The 20,775-nt window shown below is 41.2% G+C and overlaps 1 protein-coding gene and 1 long non-coding RNA gene across 10 annotated transcripts in view; one reads left to right on the forward strand and one right to left on the reverse strand.

Moving 5' to 3' along the window:
* The window catches only part of LOC132863255 (cAMP-specific 3',5'-cyclic phosphodiesterase 4D-like), a 156,482-nt gene that overhangs the window by 106,649 nt on the left and 29,058 nt on the right, over nucleotides 1–20,775 (forward strand). For 3 of the 9 annotated variants that reach the window (XM_060895970.1, XM_060895969.1, XM_060895974.1), the window contains 2 exons: nucleotides 18,436–18,627; nucleotides 19,765–19,827. In XM_060895970.1, the coding sequence (XP_060751953.1) occupies nucleotides 18,436–18,627; nucleotides 19,765–19,827 (255 nt within the window). Of the gene's footprint in view, nucleotides 1–8,716; nucleotides 9,008–13,584; nucleotides 13,912–18,435; nucleotides 18,628–19,764; nucleotides 19,828–20,775 lie in introns of those variants that run through there. The other 6 variants (XM_060895972.1, XM_060895971.1, XM_060895979.1 and 3 more) reach the window with 4 other exon arrangements.
* On the reverse strand, nucleotides 4,250–8,654 carry LOC132863258 (uncharacterized). Its single transcript, XR_009650103.1, has 3 exons — nucleotides 8,592–8,654; nucleotides 4,466–4,507; nucleotides 4,250–4,346 (listed from the first exon to the last, which is right to left on the reverse strand). It is a non-coding gene; the product is annotated as an uncharacterized LOC132863258 (long non-coding RNA).

A 20,775-nucleotide genomic window follows, 5' to 3' on the forward strand; every position in this document is an offset into this window, starting at 1 on the left:
GTATGCTGCATAGCAGGGTTGGCTTTTTTTTTCTTCTTTTCTTTTTCTTTTCCTTTTTTACAGTTTATATTCCATGATACTCTTTCTGTTGAGTATAAAGAAAAACCACAAGGCTCTGTGACGTGTATCTGCCATGCTTTAGGACTTCAGGGAACTTCCTATGACATCACTAGTGGGATCCTTGTATACTTAGACAAGCCTGTCCTGGTAATCCACCCAGTCCCGGATCAGTGATGTCACACGGATTAGATTTAGCATCACTGTGATGCACTTTCCTTTCCCTTTAAAAATATAAGTCTAAACCCATTACTTCAGCCACAATCAGGGGCTTTTTTTTTTTTAATTGGGCCGCTCCCGGTTAGTCACTACAGCTGACGGAAACACCCTTCTGAGCTATTGCGTCCAGATCCAGGCTGAAATCCACAACGCAAGAGACCAATATCCCAAAGAAATAAACGACTGCATGTAGAATTTCTGTTTATTTTTTTCCCCAATCCATTCCAAAGTGTTTTATTCTTTTTATACCACCTCAGTTCATTTTGATCCTGTTCTCCTTTTATAAATGCTAGAGAAATGTCTCTTCACAAACATTTCCTCATTTACCAGAATACCCATATACACATTTTATTTATTTTGTCATGGATACAGATTGAAATCCTTGTTTCTAAGTTTTGTTTTTTTAAACGTAAGCAAACACCCCACAATTCTAGTACAGCTCCATAATTCACTCCCATTACAAGGGGAAATTTGTTGTCTGTCTCTTGATGATACACTGAGTCTGTTTATATTTGAAATCTAAACACCCTTTCGGGCCATCGTTACCTCTTTTTCTTCTCAGAATAAGGGCCATTGTATCTCTGTTTGTTGGAGAAGACAAAGCCCTTGGGGAAATGGGGAAATGTTTCCATGTGGGAAAGAATCCATGTTCCCAGATGCAGCTCGGCTTGACAGGAAGTGATGGTGGTAGGTTGAATACCCACCGCAATACACTGCAATAGAGCTGGTACACTTGCAGAGCTGGAAGAATTTTAGATTAATGGTCAGAAGTACCGTGGAATCCGACTTTGTTCTGAGTATATCTTCCTTTTCCACCAGACGAAGATGATGCTCTCTACACCTGCTCGCCTTTCTACAATCTCTTTGCATTTTCTCCCAAATTGTTCACTGATCTTTCTTCTGACAAACAAACCTTCTTCATTTGTAGTCTACGATGAATAATCTACAGTGGAAGCTTTGAGCTTTGAACTACGTGCACTCAGTAGGCAGGCTTGGAAGATCTAACAGTCGCCTGTGGTGGTGATTATTACTGAAGTCGCTGGCACAGAAGCTGTCGGTGCCACCGACTACCCCTACCACATCAATACTCTCCCAGGGGATCGTCCACATGGCACGAACTAATTAAACCTGCAACTGGATGAAAAAACTTCCTGTGTCTGTATGTGTGTGTTGAGAGCGGTGGCAGCTTTCTGCTTTGGCTATAACCATATCTACCATAAAGAGAGCCTTTATTTAGCAATACGCATCTCATCTAGCGTCTTTAAATGTGTGGAAATACACTCGGGGTAAATTAAAGCGGTACCGGGGATATTTTGGTGGAATGGTTTAGGGCCACTTGTCCTTTTACGTGGAATATTCAGTGAAATCCTTTAAGTACCTTCTGACTTGTTTCTTTGTCCTTTATCCAAGAATTTAAAAATGACTCAATCAATCGCTTTGGCTTTCACAGTCAAGTCAGCAGACCTCAACCTGGAGATTTTAGAGCAACACGTCATCATCAAAACACCAAATGAGTGAATCGCTGTTAAAAGAACGTTGTTCTGGTACAGTACGTTTGTGGAGACCGGACAACTTACTAAAACAATTGTTAGTTTCACATTTAATTTGTCAGATTTTGTCTGAGAAGTCCTCAGAGTTTTCATGATGATTTTCACCTCCGATTTGAGGTACCTGTAGATAACGCTAAGGGTGGGGACACTTTAAACTCACTGTACCTCTGGTTATTTACTGTAGACAAGCAAATAATTAGGACTTCCTCCACTGGTGGTGAATTTTAGATGCCCTTTACGTTAGGGCTGTTCATTAAGGAGTTCGAACCCTAGACAAAGAAGACGAATTAATGCCCTGAATAGGAGCTTCCTCAGCAATATGGAAGTGGTTCGTATACAGAAGATCAGATGCGAATCGAACGTCTGTGATTTGTAAAGTGTGTCAAAACACATCCAAATTGTTCCACTACCTCAAGCGAAAACTTCATTCTGAGGAAAGCCAGAAGTTGCGTGCGGAGAAAGCGGCAACAAGTAATTTAATTGTCCTTTAATTGGCTGGGGTTTGCCAGTTGTACTCCATATGATGCAAAAAAAAGCAAGCGCTGGAGCGAACCGATGGAGGCGGATGCGTTTTGGCTAGGCGAAGACAATCGATCTGTTCACAAGAACAGAGTCAGGACATATTTTGTTATAACTGCTCTGGTGGTGTTACGTTACACACGTACTTGCTCTACAATAAGCCAGCGTCATTGTTTAAGAAAACACACCAACATGTGTGTTTTTCGAACCAACTTAAGAGGACCTCCTTATCATTCCGTGCCCGTGCAATCTCCGTTATCATCTGCTCTCATCTTTGGGAGGAATAGTTGTGGAACAGCTTCGCTTCAAAGCACTGTACCAGATGGAAGAAATGAAAGGTTAATTAGTTTATTCAGATTAAAGCACACATCATTTGCCGGGTGACGTCGGCGGCGCAGCGCTCACTGGAAGCACTGGAGGTCTTGCGGCTAAAACTATACCCACCTTTTTATTTTTTATTTTTTTTGGATCACGTGCCCTATACGACTTTACCTCATTAAAGTCTCGCCGTAATTGAAGAACAGCTTTCCTTATATGGAGGTTTAGACTGCAGAGACGTTAGCTTGAGAAGAGAGGACGCATTCCAGCATTAAACATGATCTCAACAAAAACATTCCACAGTTCCCTCCAAAGCAGCTTAGGTCACCAGGCCTTAGGCATTTGGGTTTTTTTTTTTTTTTTGCTGGTATTTGGGGCATGTTCAGACTAGAAAAAAACTAAAAAAACATCGTATTGTTAGTGTATAATTTTTCACGGATAATGAGCGGAAATTTGATTGAAACCTTAATAGACTTGATTCATTGAGGATTGTACACATTGCACACCTTCTAAGCAAGACAACTCCTTCTTTTGGGGTATGATGTGTGTACTACTGGTTTCAGTAAACTGATCAGCAATGATAATACTCTATCCAACCATTTTCTGTAGCACGTATTCTACACAGGGTCACTGGGAACCTCGAGTCTCTCCCAGGGGACTGGCGGGGGACGGGATGCACTTATTTCCAGGGATTTCAGAACGGCGTAACAGATATTGCGTCATCGGGTAGGCGTGGCCTATTTGATAATCTAACCCTAACCCTAACCGTAATCTTGACCCTAAACATAACCGTACAGTAGTTTTTGGTTGTTTATTTGTTTTTTAAAATAAATCTACCTGTATGACTGTTTTGTCCTTCGTAGTATGCTGTTGTTGTTGTTTTTTTTGAAAGAGGGCGTTTTTCCAAGAAAACACGCCCACTTTACGTTGTGGTAACGAAACCCCTGGAATTTAGTGAATGCCAGCGGGGGACACCCAGGATGGTGTCCCAACTTATCATAGTGCACCGTCACAGTACCACGAACACAGAAACACAAAACCTTCTGACCACAGACAGCACTTTCCCTAGATATGTTAAAAAGGAAAGAAGGAAAAGAGCTGGAAGTGCACGGTGTCACTGGCTGTCTTCGGCGTATTCATGACGGTTCTCTCGCTCGACGAAGGTCAACATCAGTCTACACTTGCATTTCAAATCCTCTTTGTAAAACAGGTGAAAGAACTTTAACTGGACATATTTAATTCTTCCTTAAGATTTACAAGCTTTAGTAAACAACATGAGTAGAATTAAGTCAATAAACCTGAACGTGCAAATACAGATATCTGGTTTATTTTTTAGAGGGAAAAAAAAACCTCTTTACATTTGGTTGTCTCTGGATCTGAATGTGTGTGTGGCTGTGGAGGGAGCAGGTAGGGATGCAGGACATCAAGACAGGGCCACGTGTGGATGAGAGGTGTTGTTGATCTTGTTCAGGTTTGGCAGCTGCTTGTCTGGTCTGGATGAGACAGAATTTTTTTTTTTTCTTTTTTGTATTTTGTGCATAAGTTCACGTACATTTAGACGGATGGCGTGCAGAACGTAACCTGTGAGAATTGAGAATGGTTACGCTTTGAGATTTCCTTGTCTTCAGTCCTTGACGGCACGTCATACGCATTCCACCATGCGCTCCTTCCTTGTCAGACGTGCTGTGGAATCATATGGTGTTTTATAGGCTGGCAGCTCAAATAACGTGGATGAATTTTACATGCAGTTAAAGGTACGTGGGCTCAAAGGGAATAAAAGAAAATGAATAATATGATCATACCTGAAACCTGGAGGATTTGATCCATCTCCATAACCTGAAGTACTGAAGTGGAGGAGAGCATCATGAGGCAATAACAGCAAACACATGACTGAAATCATCAATCATCAAGGCTATTTATATATATATATATATAAAATGATAGCCTGCAGAATGATTCTCTTCCTGCTTGTTTGTTCTTCTTACTTCCTTTATTCTCGTACAAAATGGTTTAGTCCTTGATAATAGAGCCCGAGCCTCTCAGTGAGCCTGAATTATTTTCTCAATGGAAGTCGATATCGACGGCTATCAGAGCACGATTCTAAACTCTAAGTGGTTAAAGATCACGAATACATATTTTATGAGAGCTGCTTATATTTATTTCTCGTTTGGGATTTTCACTTGTGCACTTCTGAAAATCAGGCTCACATTTAGTTTCTGCTCTCAGAGACCTGAGTGTGAGGAAATCAGTATCATCTCTCTGAGGATGTGAAGAAACCTGTTTTAATCCTGTCTTTCGGGGAAAACACTTGAAATATACGTTTTGGTTTATTTATTTATTTATTTATTTATCTATTTATTTCTCATCAGTTTAATCTTGCCACTCACTCACATACTATACTCATAACACACTCAATCCTCTTCCACATACAATGGCAAATGTGTATGATGGCTTTTGTATCTATTGTACATGAGCTCCCAGGTACCTACAGTAGGATTGCCTGGTGTAGGTGTGATTGACAGGGAAGAGACCGTATTCTCGGCCTGTCTGCACCCTGAATATACACGTGTGTTTTATTGACTGGTATGATAACCCAAAAATCCATCTTTACTCCTGTTAAAGCTAAGGGATGACTCATAAACAATGATGTGTCCAGTAGCAATCCAGGAAATTAGACCTTTTCACCGTGTCCTCTCGTTGGAGCTAATCGGATTTGAACATCGTCTCAGTCGTCTCTTTTAAAGACGGGACTCACCAGCTCACTTATTTATTTATTTTTTTCTCCACTTTTCCATCACCATCCATGGAAACCTATTTTACTTCTCCATGCCTGGAATGAGCCATCAAGTAACACGGGCAGAAGAATGCTAGCTCCATGGCAACATGATGGAGCACAGGTGGCAGGGCACATTGGGCTAAATAAAAGGTGGCAGGAGAGGCAATTGGCTCTCGGCCATCAAATTAAAGTAATCAATAGACCGGGCGACACGGTAGCTCCCTATCTACCTCCATAATGTTCACTCTTTTATTTTTGACCTGGAGTGTGAGAAAGTTGTATGTAAAGAAACAGAGTCGCAGGCCACATAGCACTCACATCTCTCACAATGTGTATGCAGGTAGTAGATGGGTAGACACCCTATTGATTGCTGCCAGTCATTAAAAATCTTGGGAAAAGAACTAGGAAAGGCAGGTCTCTGCGCCTGTGGGCTTGAAAGTTTTGTCTCCTAAAATGTCTTCTAATTTCTTTATATTTAAACGATTGCTTTTGCAATATCTTTTGTCACAAAGCTAATTCGAGTCATTTTGTGCTCTTGAAACGTTCGGAAGTTATTGTGCTTGTCTGAAGTCACTTTGTCCCGACAAATAATTCAAAGTTCTGCAAATATACAACACTATGACGCCCGTAGAAAGAGAAACTAACGTGTTGCCTTGAAATGAATCAAGCTGGCAAGTTTAGAAAACATTCTGACAGGCCGAGCAGATAACGTTTCACACCTAGCAAATCATTTCTCATGCTAATGCAAACAAAATAGCTGTGCCATGTCACATGTCCGTTTGTCTTTGCCAAGAGCGTCATGAGGCTTTTTTATTTATTTATTTATTTTTTCAAAAAATATTAATCATCTCCAAGTCTCCAAAATGCAGAAATGTGCCCTGTCTCTGTCTCGCTGCTCGCTCTGCCATGTATTTATAGAACCTGAATGATTATCAAGATACTATTTAAACCGAATTCTCTATTAAATCAAATATAACAGAGCTATTAATTGGGTATTTATTAGGCACCTGTGTTTTTGTACTTGCTCTACTGTACTGTAGATAGCTGATTAAAAGGAATTGCCCTAGTTGTCCTTCAAAAACAAGAGAAGAAACGAGAGACTACTGCCCTCTTGTGGAAGGAAAGAGGGCCGCACTCTCCGTGCGATTATTAATAGATTCTATAAGCAATATATGATCCTGATATGTTAGTATATGTATATCGGGGGAATGTATGCAGTACGTAATTTTCTTGCAAGTTATATTAATGACAAACTAGGGAAGATCACTTGTCCTTCAGAAAGCTATAATCATACCCACTTTCTCCATGCATGTTTGGACAGAATATATACTTACTGGGTTTATATATAAACAAAACACTACAATACAAAACAAAAACGAGATAACGAGATATAATTCTGTTGGACTTCAGTAGATGTGGTAGCCTGGTGGTTAAGGTGTTGGGCCACCAATTAGAAGTTTGTGAGTTCGAATCCCTCATCCACTAAACCGCCACAGCAAGGTGCAAAGTGGATCTGGGTAAGTGCGTCTGCCAAACGCGTACAGTCTTGTCTTGTGTGATTTCCCATCACTCTAGTGTGTAAGCTTTCCTGACCACCGTTCGGATGAAGTGCGCCTCGTGCGACGTCACTGCCTGGTCTCACTAACGCACTAATAAATGAGCAGACATTCTTCCCAGAACAAGATTGAACGTTATTAGAAGTGCAAAAGAGGAAATACATCTGGAACGGTTTGTTCAAAAGGCAGATATGAGTGTTAGGGTCAGGTTTCTACGTATCTGTTTGATCTTTCATCACTCTTCATGTCTAACCCTTAGTACGTAAGTGCACTTCCACGTTAAATACCTTGTACTGTATGATGCCTCTATACGATGTGCAGATCAGCAGATGTACATCCTCTCCTGGTTGTTCCTCCATGATGTTCGGGCTGTGTGTATTATTTAGTATATATTTTTTTTATTATTCTGTCTCTACACATCTCTGATTTTCTCTCAGAAATCAAAATGAAGCAGAACAATCTGTCAGCAAACATTTAGTTGCTTGTAAACACCGTGCAGAACCACAACATGCCCTCCAGCAGCTTAAAACCAGAGAGTTTGCCATGTCAGCGTTTTTCCTCAGAACTGCATATGCAAACATTCAGTCGAAGCTTCCACAACCAGATGAGACTCACGTAGCATTTGGTTTGGAGGATTATTGTATGGATGGGTTTATATAGATTCTGGCGCTGGATACTCATTATAGTCCTAACACTGTGGTGGCTGTTCAGTAGTGCACTTAGTCACTGGCCAAGGATGTACTGTAGGTAAAGACTTTTTAAGCCGGTTGAGCTGTTCGAGGGCTTAGCCTTATTTTATTTCCCCTCCGTTCACACTGTATTAGTGTTTTCTGTGCATCAATGTAACATCTTTGTAAAAACTCCAGCGATAATATCTTACGATATCATTACTTCTTTGGGACTTTGTACACTGATACGATATAATGGTGTTACGCTAGTGTGTAACGTGTCGTCTTGTGTAGTTACGGTATTAGTGACTGCTAAAAAAAAGGGAACCAAACAAATCTGTAGCTTTTGCTTTGTGAGAATATTGTTGAGAAAAAGAGATAATAAACGGGATGCAATGCATAAAATGTTTTTAAATTTTCAAACTATTTTTAAATATATTTTTTAATATTTACATATATATATGTAAATATATTTTTTAATATTTACATATATATATGTAAATATTAAAAAATATATTTAAAAAAAAAATATATATATATATATATACATACATACAAACATAATTATAATGTATATTAAATAAAAGTTTCTCATGACCACAAATGAAGCGGAAGATATTTGTCCAACAGACTTTTTCATCCATTCTTCTACAACAGCAAACATTTCTACAGCATATTCATTCGTAAGCTCAAGCTTGACTTAACATGATCATTTGTTCAGTCCGTGGCCTCGTATCATTTATCTCTCTGCCTCCTTTTATTAATTCGCTGCCCCACCTCTTTAAAAAATAAGCAGCATGTGTCACCTCAGCAGCTCTGGGTCGAAATGATAACAAACGTCAGCGTTTCAGAATTAAAGCTGTGAGCAAATACACCCACATACCCACAAACACACACACACACACACATACACACACACAGCTCTCACCTCGGGTGTCTGTGAGCTCCTCTGCATTATAACCAGTGAAGGAGCACTGTCAGTGAAGCGTAGTAAAACTGAAAGCTGATGCTGAAGAGGAAAGGGGAGGGAGGGGAGGGAGGGGAGGAGGGAGGCCCTGAGCTGAGGAGCAGCCTTGTGTCCAAGGCTTAATGAGATTATAGTGAGAAAAGAGACAGAGGGTTAAACAGGGACCGAAAGGGAGCGGGGTTGGCCGGTCAAAAAGAAGGGGGTTAGGGAGTAGCAGAAAGAAGGCAAGGACGTGGCTGGGACTCGAGCTCCTGTCACAGGAAATAAGGAGTTGCGGTGAGAATGGACTGGCACAGGGAGCCCACTGGCAAATTTATTGCCTGCAGCTTCAGTGTGTACAGAGGCATGAAGAGGAAGCACCTGCTTCGATCCTATAGGTACTGTACACTGTAACCTAACACCGCACCTCTTTACTTAAACTATCACGTCTCACAGCGTTTAAGAAGTTTCACTGTTAAGTGACAGGGAAGTAACGTTAACAGATTGAACCTTCAGTTCCACGTCTCTAAGCTCTCGGTAGCTTAAAGAGGTGAGCTAAGAAGTAAATAAGTCTCTCGCTTTAGCTCGCTCTTTTTTTTTTTTTTCCTGTATTCTTCTCTCCTAATTATAACAGAGGCTCTTAAAAGCCACTTGTGTAGCTGTGCACACATATCTGTTACTGGAGCTCCTTATATTATTAGCTACTTCAATCTGTTATCTGAGAAGGAAGAGAGACGACGATGGTCTGAAAGATACAGAGCACTAATCCAAGATGAAGAAAAAATAACTAACAAAAGTCTTGAGCTTTGAAATTTTGCAAGATTTTGCAAGAGGATGTTGCACAGGGGGTTACAATGAGCACAGCTTGGTGCATCTGTTTAAATAAACCCCAGTCCTCACCACACAGTAGATGTGTAAAGTGATAATAACTCACCAGCATGCTGTAGTATGCATTAATGTAGAGCACGCTGCATGGAATGGATTCGGTACACACAAAAAAACTGGGGTCTCGATTGTGCACTTGTGTTTTATTCATGTTTTAGCAGAGCACTTGGCAGCTATGGCAGGGGCTCAGACCATTAAAAAGAAACAATTAAACCGTATAATCATTGGTATGGTCAAGCTTTCTGTAAGATTGTTGATTTATCCTTTAGGAAGACGTCTCCAGTTGCTTTCTTGATTCTATGACAAAGCTTATTAATAAAATGGAGAGAAAAAAAAATGATTGTGTGCAGCTGTTAGAACCTGAGTGATAACAGGAAGTCGCTTGTGACGTGAGACGTTCCACAGGATTATGGTTAAGTTGGTGTCGTATAAAGTAGCTTCAGGATGTAAATTTGGGGTGCTAGCAGTTGTGTTGTGCAGGTTGTGTTTAATTCCTCACTGTAATGCAACAGCCATGTTTTTTTTTTTTTTTTTTTTGCTGGAATTCCCGTTGCTGAAAAGTGTTGGTCCTCACCACCAGAGGGCCCTGTTTCCATTTCTCTCTGTCTGTGTACAGCAGCACTGCATTTCCCTGAATCTGGTATTTTACACGCACTATACGGTGATTATATATACAGTTGAGGCCAAAATTATTAGCCCCCTTATGAAATTAGACAAAACTCTTGATTTCTCCATGGAAATGACCATTAACAACAAGTGTTTTATAGTGTGTTTGTTTCCAAAATAACAAAGACAAAATCTCCACTAAGTTTGATTAGGATATTTAATTGAAATAGTGAGTTGAAACAAGAAAGGGCAAAAATGAAACGTCCAAAATTATTAGCCCCCGGTCATTAATAGTCAATAGTGAACCCTTTCTGAGCCACAACTGACAACAACCTCTTAGAGTAGTTCTTTACTAGGTTGGCACAGGTTTCCTGAGGGATTTTAGCCCATTCTTCCATTGCAAATTGCTCCAGCTGGTCCAAATTACGTGGTTTCCGAGCATGGACATTCACTTTGAGCACTCGCCACAGATTCTCAATAGGATTGAGGTCTGGGCTCTGTGCGGGCCACTCCAGGACCTTTGTTTTGGTATCCTTCAGGAACTGTTGGACCAATTTCGATGTATGCTTTGGGTCATTGTCTTGTTGGAAGACCCAGCGACGACCTAAGGCTAGACTACGAGCAGATTTCTGCATATTATCCCTCAAAATGTCAACATAATTTTCTTTTTTCATGATGCCATGCACCCGAACAAGGCTCCCTGTGCCTGAAGCTGCAAAACAGCCCCACAGCATGATGCTCCCACCACCATGTTTAACTGTGGGAACTGTGTTCTTAGGGTTGAAGGCCTCACCCTTTCTTCGCCAAACATAAGCAACATCCATGTGCCCAAACAGTTCCAGTTTAGTCTCATCAGACCAAAGCACAGACTCCCAAAACTCATCTTTACCTTTCAAATGTTCACGGGCAAACCTCAGTCTAGCTGTGATGTGCCGCTGTTTGAGTAAAGGGGTTCTTCTGGGACGATGGCCCTGAAGCCCACCACGATGAAGAGCCCTCACAACTGTGTTCCTTGAAACATCAACTCCAGAAGAGGCCAGGTCAGCAACAATCATCTTGGCAGATGTCTGGGGCATCTTGCTGATATCTCTGACTATTTTCCTCTCCAGGGTTCTTGAAATCTTGCGCTTACGACCACGCCCAGGTTTGTTTCTTACAGAATTTGTCTCCTTGTACTTGGCAATGATGCAACGTACGGCGGTTCTAGACACTGTGAAAAGCTTGGAAATGGCAGTATAGCCTTCCCCCTTATCATGAGCCTCCACTATCTTCTTTCTGAGCTCAAGACTGATTTCCTTTGTCTTTGGCATGGTGAGTAAAAGTAGTCTCTCCCAATAATGTGTTCAAGTGCCCTGTTCCTTGGAGTCCTTTAATGCTGATTGAATGCCCAGGTGTTGTTAGGAAGCCAATTGACTGCACAGGTGTGGTTTGAAAGCTGATTGATTAATTAGGTGTGTTTTGAAAGCTGATTGATTAATTGGGTGTGTTTTGAAAGCAAATATTCACAAGGGGCTAATATTTTTGACCACCCCATTTTCACTATATTTGATTATAAAGCAAGCCTAAAAATGTATTTTATATTCCAAAATGTACCAAAAGCTACTAAATAGCACTGGCGAATGTTTGATTATATCAAGTTTTATCAATGCTGCAAACATTGGAAAGATCTTTAGGAAAATGTTCCAAAATTCCTGGGGGGCTAATAATTTTGGCCTCAACTGTATATATATATATATATATATATATATATATATATATATATATATATATATATATATATAGAAACCTCCAACAGCCACGCTTCATATTTTGCGACCCATCTGAGACCCCGACGGGCACGATTGAGTGTCAGTGATCACGTGTCCTAGAGCTATGGCAGTGTGTGCATTACCGAGTAAACATGTTTTCACTTGAAAACATGGGTCATGTGACACAAACAAGGTCATGGGTCATGTGACACAAATCTCTCCCAAACAAGATATCAATAAGAAAAGGTTTGGTTTACACTTCAGACCAGATTGAGTGTGTGTGTGTGTGTGTGTGTGTGCGTGTGTGCGGCTCTCAGTCTGATTATCACTCTGACATTGATGGACATGATGTTTGTTCAGATGACGAGGCAGTTGTTTATAACCGGTCTCAAGCGTTTAATTTAAAAGCCGTGTGTCGATCCTGAAACCAAGCACGCCAACCTTATTGCAGAAATGCGAAGCGGAATCCGTGCCATGTCGCGAACGTACGAGCGGAACAGCTGCCACAGCTTTCCGACATGTTTTGGAAGCTCCTTGCTATCAATAGCCAGAGCAAGTGCAAACATGGCAGCCATGATGGATTTGTGTCTCAATAGTTCCCGACAGTTTACTCCCTCCTTTCTTCCATCTTTTCTACGGGTCTCTAAAAAAATAAATAAATAAATGAGTCTCCAGTGTCAGTGCTTTGTATCAGTCAGAGGCGAAACTGTAGACCTCAATAGATAAGTGTTTGTTGCTGGTGTGTTTAGTGTGTGTTTTTCTCCTGTAACATCACAACACATGCCTTTTAGCTCACACTTTATGCAGCTTCTGTTTCCTCGGTTTCTCTACGAAGAGAAACAAAGAGAAACCGTTTCTGTTTTTTTTTTTTTTCTAAATGTTATGAAATGTTTTATGTGTAATATACATCTGTTTATGTCTATAATAAATGCCGGGGAATATATTAAGATGAAGCCAAGGCATCATATCTCGTCTTCTCTAATTCCTTTAAATGAGTCTGGTTGGTATGGACAATTGTGATAAAGATTGAAGGACGGGTCTAAATGCAGCATGTGTGTGTGTAAGTGTGTGTGTGTGTGTGTGTGTGTGTGTGTAGAGGGGGTATAGTCGATAGCTCAGCCTGAGGCCAGTCAGCACTCAGATAAGACTTGAGTTTAGAATCGGATGTAAGTGCAGAGACGTTACTGACGTTACTGGCTACTTTATTCATGTCATGCTCTCTTTTTTTAAGATCATATACGGTCTGCTGGACAGCATTTTACACACACACACCGACACACACACACACATACTGTACGCACACATACGCACACACTGACCTGAATATCAGACTGTAAAGGAATTGTGTTGTATCTTTTTTGGTCATTTTTTTTTGTCACTTCTAGTGACCCAGGACACTGTTGAGCTGAGTTTCTTATTTTCTAGACAGCTCTCTACGTCCTCTTTTTTTTTTTTTTTATTTCTCTCCTGACGCTCTTTGCTCCTGCGTGGTTGCATTATTGTGCCTGCATCTCTGAAAAAGTGACTTTTGATTGTTGTCACCATTGACATCCCCATCCCCACCCACCCCTACACACACATACACTAATGCTACACATTCTCCATTCCCTAAAGCCACTCTGACTCCCTCTCTGAGATACAGCCCAAACATACACACACACACGCACGCACACACACACACACATTGCCCCTAGGACAGCACCTCCCCTGCCTGTCCCTCCTCTCTCCCAGGCCACTTTACCCAGCGACGACAAGAAAGGAAGAGGGGAGAGATTGGAAACACGAGCCAGTGCTTACACAACCTGCAGTCTGTGATCAAGAGACTCAGAGAAAGAGAAAGAGAGGAAGAATTCAAGCAGAAAGAAAGAGTGCGGCAGCGCACGACGTTCTGTACGGGTTTCTGTACGAGCTCCTGGGAGCATGCAGCGAGAGTAGAGCGCACTCGAGGAGGTGTGAAACGGAAAAGAAGTGGCGAAGAGGAAAAAGTCAGTTTCGACAATGAGCATTGTGATGAAACCGCGCTCTCGCTCCACCAGCTCTCTCAGACACTCAGAGGGAATATGGTAAAGTTCCTGCGTTCCCTTTTCCTTTTCCAGTAAAATGTCATGAATGTCAGTGTGTAACTGAAAGGCTTGCCGTAGTAAAAAAAACCGTAGTGTCTGTTTTAACACTAATTATCACGACAGCTCTTAATGTGAGAACATGGGTTCTGCTGACGTTTCCAGCTCTGGCTGCACTGATGTATATCTGTCATCATATTCATATCCTTCATCACTGCGAGATATGAGACTCATTTCCAGAGTTTGGCCTTGGCACGTCTCTTACTCTGTATAATCCTGCATAGAACCTGGAGTCAAGTTTCCTGCTGTGTGCCATGAGGCAGTGCACACCGACTGTTTACGGTGTCTCATTGTGTGTGTGTGTGTGTGTGTGTATGTGTGTGTGTGAGAGAGAGAGAGAGCATGGCAGGAACACATTGTGCATTGTGCATGATAAATTAAGATAGATACATCACTGTTCTTAATCTCTCGATATCAGGCCTGAACACTGAACTCAGGCTCAGCTCGCGTGTCCATTTCCTTTCTGCCGAACGTTCAGGTGAATTCTTGAACCCAGTTGGTCTGTAACAGCACACAGCTCAGGCAATACATCAGCCGTGAAGGAATATCACAAGGTGATATTAATCCGCTCATTATCTGTTCTATACTGTAGCTAATTCAGATGGACTTGCATGACGAATGCTCCAAATACTTTCAAACCTTCACATACTTCACATCTATTAAACATCATTAATAAGGCGAAGTGTTCAGATGTTTATTCTATTATACGGTGTTAATGGAAGGACTTGACTGTTTTATTTTCGTCATACTAAACTCATAACAAAATGTACTACCAGTTGTTCTATAAGAAATAAAAATGGCAGTATACTGTAGGAATACAACACACCAGGATACATTGTTCTTGGAAACGCGTTTATTTTACCCTCTAACATTGATTCACTTCCATATCCTGTTACACTTCCTACTACTTTGGTAGCATAACTTTGCTGGACTCAGCAGTGTTATCGGACGCTTTGCCTCACCATGAATGCACTCTTATGGAGAACAGATTCTAAAGCAGATGCTGTTTCACGCTTCAGTGCCCTCTCTCTCTCTCTGCACTGTTGGTGTGCAATCAGCTCACAGCTTTGACCTGGAAACATGTTAGCGTGTGGCGTCACACTCGGACACGTCATCGCCGACACAACCTCCTTCTCTCTCTCCCTCTTCCTCTCTCTCTCTCTCTCTCTCTCTCTCTTTTTTTTTCCCCTGAGTTTCTCTTTCTGCTCTCTGGAAGCACAACCTCCCCTCTTGCCAGCAATCTATCTGGGGATGACCTCTGCCAAAATAGGCCAAGGGCGCCCTTCTTTCTCTTCCGTCTTCTCCTCTCTAAACTCTTCTCATCTCTACATATCTCCGGTGCCTTTTTGTTCGTCCGAGAGTCAGGACCACTCGCAGCCCAATTAGACAAGCCCCAGTAGGAGATAGAGGCCTCTGTAGTGCGTCAGTCACTCGCCTGGGCCCCTTTCTACTATGTTAAGCTTCCAAACTTAGCAGGCATAAGAGGGAAAAGGCACGCCTGCCTTGCGATGTGGGTCACATGTGACGTTAAAGTCTGGGGATGACGTCTGATGAGGTAGATTAAATGTCTAGGGTTTTGAGTGTTGGAAGAAGGAGTCTTGGTGAGAGCAGTGAGCTGACACAGGGTTTGTGAATGAAACATTTTACAACCTAGAAACCTCTTGCTGAATCTTTTCATCTTGTGAATTTCCATTTATTTATTTTGGAAATACAGCAGGAATACAAGTCGCTATTGGACTGTAATGCTTTATACTGAAGCGTATTGAAAAGGACGCTCAGTACGAGCATATTGCGAATACGAGTCCTTGAGGGTGTTTTCATCACAGAAGCACTTCTTGCACGTAGAAGGATCAAATCTACTTTAAGAAGACTTTTGTTGTAATTATTCAAGAGTAACAGATGTGAAACAGGTTCAGTCTGTTGCTGTTGGAAAGGACTAACTGTGAAATGATACATTTGCTCTGCTTCCTTCTTCTCCATGTAGCTGCCCTGCAGGAGGTATCATAATACACCTCGCCAAACAGAACTGTGCAGGGCTCACATGTCCACTCTCACACACACTCACACACACAGTCAGGAGTTCACACTCTTATGCAGAATGCCACTCGCTAGCCATTATTGTGCTTCAAAGAAATAAAACTGGAAGAGTGATTTGTGATGACGAATATAAACACCGGTTGTTGTTCTCTTCATGTCTTAGCAATAGATCCTCTATACCGTATACCGGGTCCTTGTCGTTTAAATGTACAGAAAAGTAACGCATCAATCGCTACACCTTCTTCTGGATTGTCTGTATACACACACACACACACACACACACACACACTAGACACACTTTGATGATGAGTTGCTGCATTGAACAGGAATCTGAACTGAACCTGGGACCAATGGCTTTGTTTTTGGCTGACCTATGGGTTTGTAACTCTAGAGCCCAGCATTTGTGTGTAAGTCCTCACTAGAGACGATGTCATTAGGGAGCTATTCGACATATCTCAGGCCTACACTTGAAAGGGCCGAGGTCTTTATAGCCAACAGGGAGAAGAGAAGGACAAGAGTTCAACTTTTGTTTCTAGCTTCAAAAGCCACTGGCATTTAGCTACAGAACGAAGGAATGTAGTGGAGAGTTTCTGTCAACACTCGGCCACGTGTGCTTTGTCACACGTTTGCATTTTGTCAACTTTAGTTTTTATATGTTTATTTTTTTCATCAATCAAAATGAAGTGTCTCAAGCTGTTTTCATTCTAAATCACTGTATTTATTTTTTTTTAATCCTTTCGCTGCCGCGAGCGGTAGTTAATAAGACAAACAAATAGAACTTGAGACCACTGAGATCGTTGATCTCGTGAGCGTCTTTAATCATAAGTCCCTGTTTAATTTACAAGGTTACAACTTTCTGACCAAATCAGAATGAAGAATTCAGCAGTGCTTTTGTAGAAAATAATGGAGTTAATATTCTCCAGGAAACATTTTGAGGGACATAAAAAGACATTTTGTCATACACCTTTTCTCATATACCTTTTAATACCTGAAATAACAGCGGCGCAAAATGTCTGGCTGAATTACAGAACTGTGCCAAGGTGACTCGTTTTATCCTTTTTAGGTGAGGAACGCAAGTACTGTATGTTTTCCGCACCCAGAGATTATGATTTATCAGAGACGGAATACTTCATCCAGAGCACCACACACATCTTTCTCAGTGCTACATGATGTTCTGGAAAGTATCCTCAGACAGAAGGGGTGTGTGTTTGTTTATCTGTGTGTCTGTCATAGTTTTTGGTCTCAGGAGGACTGGATGTCTTCAGCAAGAGAGGTTTCCCAGAGTACTTTCCAGAGTTTGGATTATAAATCAACCCAGATCTCTTTGTTCATTCATCCAGTTTTTCCCCCCCTTTAAGAATCCAGTGAAACATCAGTAATCCGTAATCATACCACAGGTAAACAGTTAGAATCAGGAGAATATGGAACTAAAGCATGATTTGCTTTAAAATGCAAGACTGCAAATGAAACAAGTGTTATTAATCACAGCTAACACAACACACGTGAGCACGTTATGGGTAACAAACCAATAGCAGGACAAGAATGAAGACCAGACCTGATCTTAATATGAGGTTTTTTTAAAACTGTTTGTAATATTAAAGCTCATTGTGCCATTTCACTTAAAGGTGGGGTCTCCGATGTTTGAGAAATGCTTCAGAAAACTGAGTCGGGACGACAAGCTAAACAAAAATCAAAACAAATGTGTGGCCAATGAGCAGAAAGGGGCGGGTCTTGTCAATATGGGCGGAGAGAGAGTTCAGTGCGCATGTGTGACATTAGCAGAAAGCGGGTTTAACATTGACATGGAGGATAAAAACAAAGAAAGAAAGCGAAGAAAGACTTACGATAAGGCAAGAAGTAGGACGTGTTAATATAGGATCAGCTTTCCAGCGCTGGAGAGAACTGAAGGAGCAGGAAGTTGGTGCATATTCACAGACTGGAGTTTCCCGAGTCAATAACTCCTGAGTTAAACGCTGTTACTACACAAATAACACCTCTTTTCTATCGTAGTAATGTAGAGACGCAGCTACAACCGCGTTTTGTGTAGTAACAGCGTTTAGCTCAGGAGTTATTGACTCGGGAAACTCCAATCTGTGAATATGCGCACATGCGCACTGAACACTCTCTCCGCCCATATTGACAAGACCCGCCCCTTTCTGATTATTGGCTACAATTTTGTTTTGATTTTTGTTTTGTTTGGTGGCCTAACGCAGTTTTCAGAAGCATTTCTCAAATATCGGAGACCCTACTAATAAATCCAGTCCGATTTTTTACTTTTGAGCTTCATACCCTGTACAGTATGTCCACCTGGCAGTAGAAGCTTGAGAGTTCACAGGGTTCATGCACAATGCTGTAGATCCACTGGATGTTTGATTCAAATATTCTTTGTAATGTTTCTCTCTCTCTCTCTCTCTCTGTCTTTATCTGCAGTTTTGACGTGGACAATGGCACGTCTTCAGGAAGGAGTCCCCTGGATCCCATGACCAGTCCAGGCTCTGGCCTCATTCTTCAGGCCAACTTTCCACACAACCAGAGGAGGGAGTCCTTCCTCTACCGCTCAGACAGCGACTATGACCTGTCTCCCAAGTCCATGTCTCGCAACTCATCCATCGCCAGTGACATGTGAGTACTTTTGCACGGGGAAGCTAAAACACTCATTTTCCTTTTCCGGTCAACAGACCATGTCACCTAAAGCAATTCTTTTGTTCTCTTCATGAAAACGAGCTATGTCCTGAAGTTAAATGCTTCCTCCAGGAGATTAGTAACGTCTTTAGTGTTTAACCCTTGCATCATTCATGTACAGACGAGATAAAAGCATGAAAGAGGAATTTGGATTCATTCACGTGTCTCACCCACGGCACATGTGACCAGCGAATAGAAAAGCCAACAGTTACAGGCTTGCAATTTAGACTCATTTAAATAAATTGTGCTAAAAGATTGAAATAGCAAATATGGCAATAGCTCAAACAGGCAAAGAATGAGTCAGACCATATTGTGTGTGTGTGTGTGTGTGTGTGTGTGTGTGTGTGTGCACATATGTGTTCACTTGAGAGGACATGTGTAAACTGTTTGCCACCCAACCCAAAGTGTGATGCATGATGTATCACATGACTCTGTTTGTATTACTGCATTCACATACACACACTACAAAACACGCATATACACAGGAAGGTTGGCACACACCTAGTTTTTTATACAGCCGCAGATGTAAATCAGATGTGTTTAGTTGTTCTGAGAAAGCTTCAAGGAGAGCTTTTTATTTCTTTATTTATTTGTCCATTTTTAAGTATTTAGATGCCGTGAAACGATTTTAATGAAATCAGGCTGTTCATGGCCATGTATTCTTAGTCCAGTTGAGATACGATCAGAGATGGTAGAAGTACATGAGTTAAAATGTTATTACTTATGTCAGTAAATATCCAGATAAAATCTTATTCTGAAGGTATTTATTAGTGCCTCTTTCACCATCTCTCAGATCTCTCTGAACAGTTTCGTTCGTAACTATTCTAGAGGAAGCTGTGTAAGTGACACATTGAGTATTAAGTCAAAAGCATTAGAGGAAGCGAACGTAAGTAGAGCAACAAAAACGATGCGAATTTGTGCCTGTCATCTCAGAATGTGTTAACCATAAGCCAACAAAAGTCGCAAAGCTATGCAAAGTCTGTCTGTTGTGTATATCTGTGTGTGTTTCTGTGGGTTAATGTGTGTTGAGTGCGTATGAACGTGTGTATGATTCACGACCTGTGTCCTTATCGATAGGAATAACCATCTGCAGAGGCCAGGCCTGGTGTCTCGGCGCTCTGAGCCGGTTATTAGTGGAACGTAAGTGCTGGCTCTCCAAGAACGAATGCTATCCTACGAAACTGCATCGGCTTGCTTTCACTCTTAGACACGAGCATCATGGTCTGACATGCACCGAGAACACCCCACCTCCCTCTCTTCCTCCCTCACCTTTAATGCACAGAATGGCTAACAACCAATCACTGCAAATGCTCAAACTGTTGATATCACACAGAGATTCTGGGCATTAAAACGCATTCGATGCACAGGTCGAGAGGGAAATTGCATGGAGGAGATGAATTTGACTTGAGCTCAAGCCTGAGATTCTCACTCATGGCATGAAAGTGTGTGTGTCTGGATGGATGATTATCTGTGTGTGTTTATGCGACAGTATCCATTCTTATTTCTTTTTTTTTTTGCATTGTCCCTGCTCTGCATGTAACATCCCAGATGAACTGATAACAAATTCCTCTAAAGAGTTCCAAAGTAATATGAATGTTCTTCCTTTTGCTAATACGTCGTTTGAAGAGACAAAATGTGTGTAGAAATGAGCAAGGATTGCAATGATGAGATGTTCGAACTGAAAAAAAAAAAAAAAACAAAACAAAAAAAAGCAAAGTCAAATGAATCAGCTTAAGCAAATTAATAACAATATATTTTTATGTGCTGAGAACCACGTCTGAAGTGAACGTCTACTTTCCTCTCATCTGTTTTATGTTTTAATGTTTTATTACAGTGGCTTCAACTTAGGGGACAAACTGGAATAGGGATCGCATCTAATAGGCTACAATCATTAGAGATGGAAGGAAATCAATAGAAAAAGACAATGTGTTATACACAAAAATCCATCCTGAAGTGAGTCATATAATGTAATATAAAGTACAGCAAAGGTACTAAATATAGACCCTGTGTGTGTATTCGTGTCGATGTTAATAATCGGTCTCGTCATTTTAAATATCAGACAACATCATTTTAAAGCAAACTGTCATC

Source organism: Tachysurus vachellii, chromosome 20 (assembly GCF_030014155.1).
Source record: "Tachysurus vachellii isolate PV-2020 chromosome 20, HZAU_Pvac_v1, whole genome shotgun sequence".
NCBI lineage: Eukaryota > Metazoa > Chordata > Actinopteri > Siluriformes > Bagridae > Tachysurus > Tachysurus vachellii.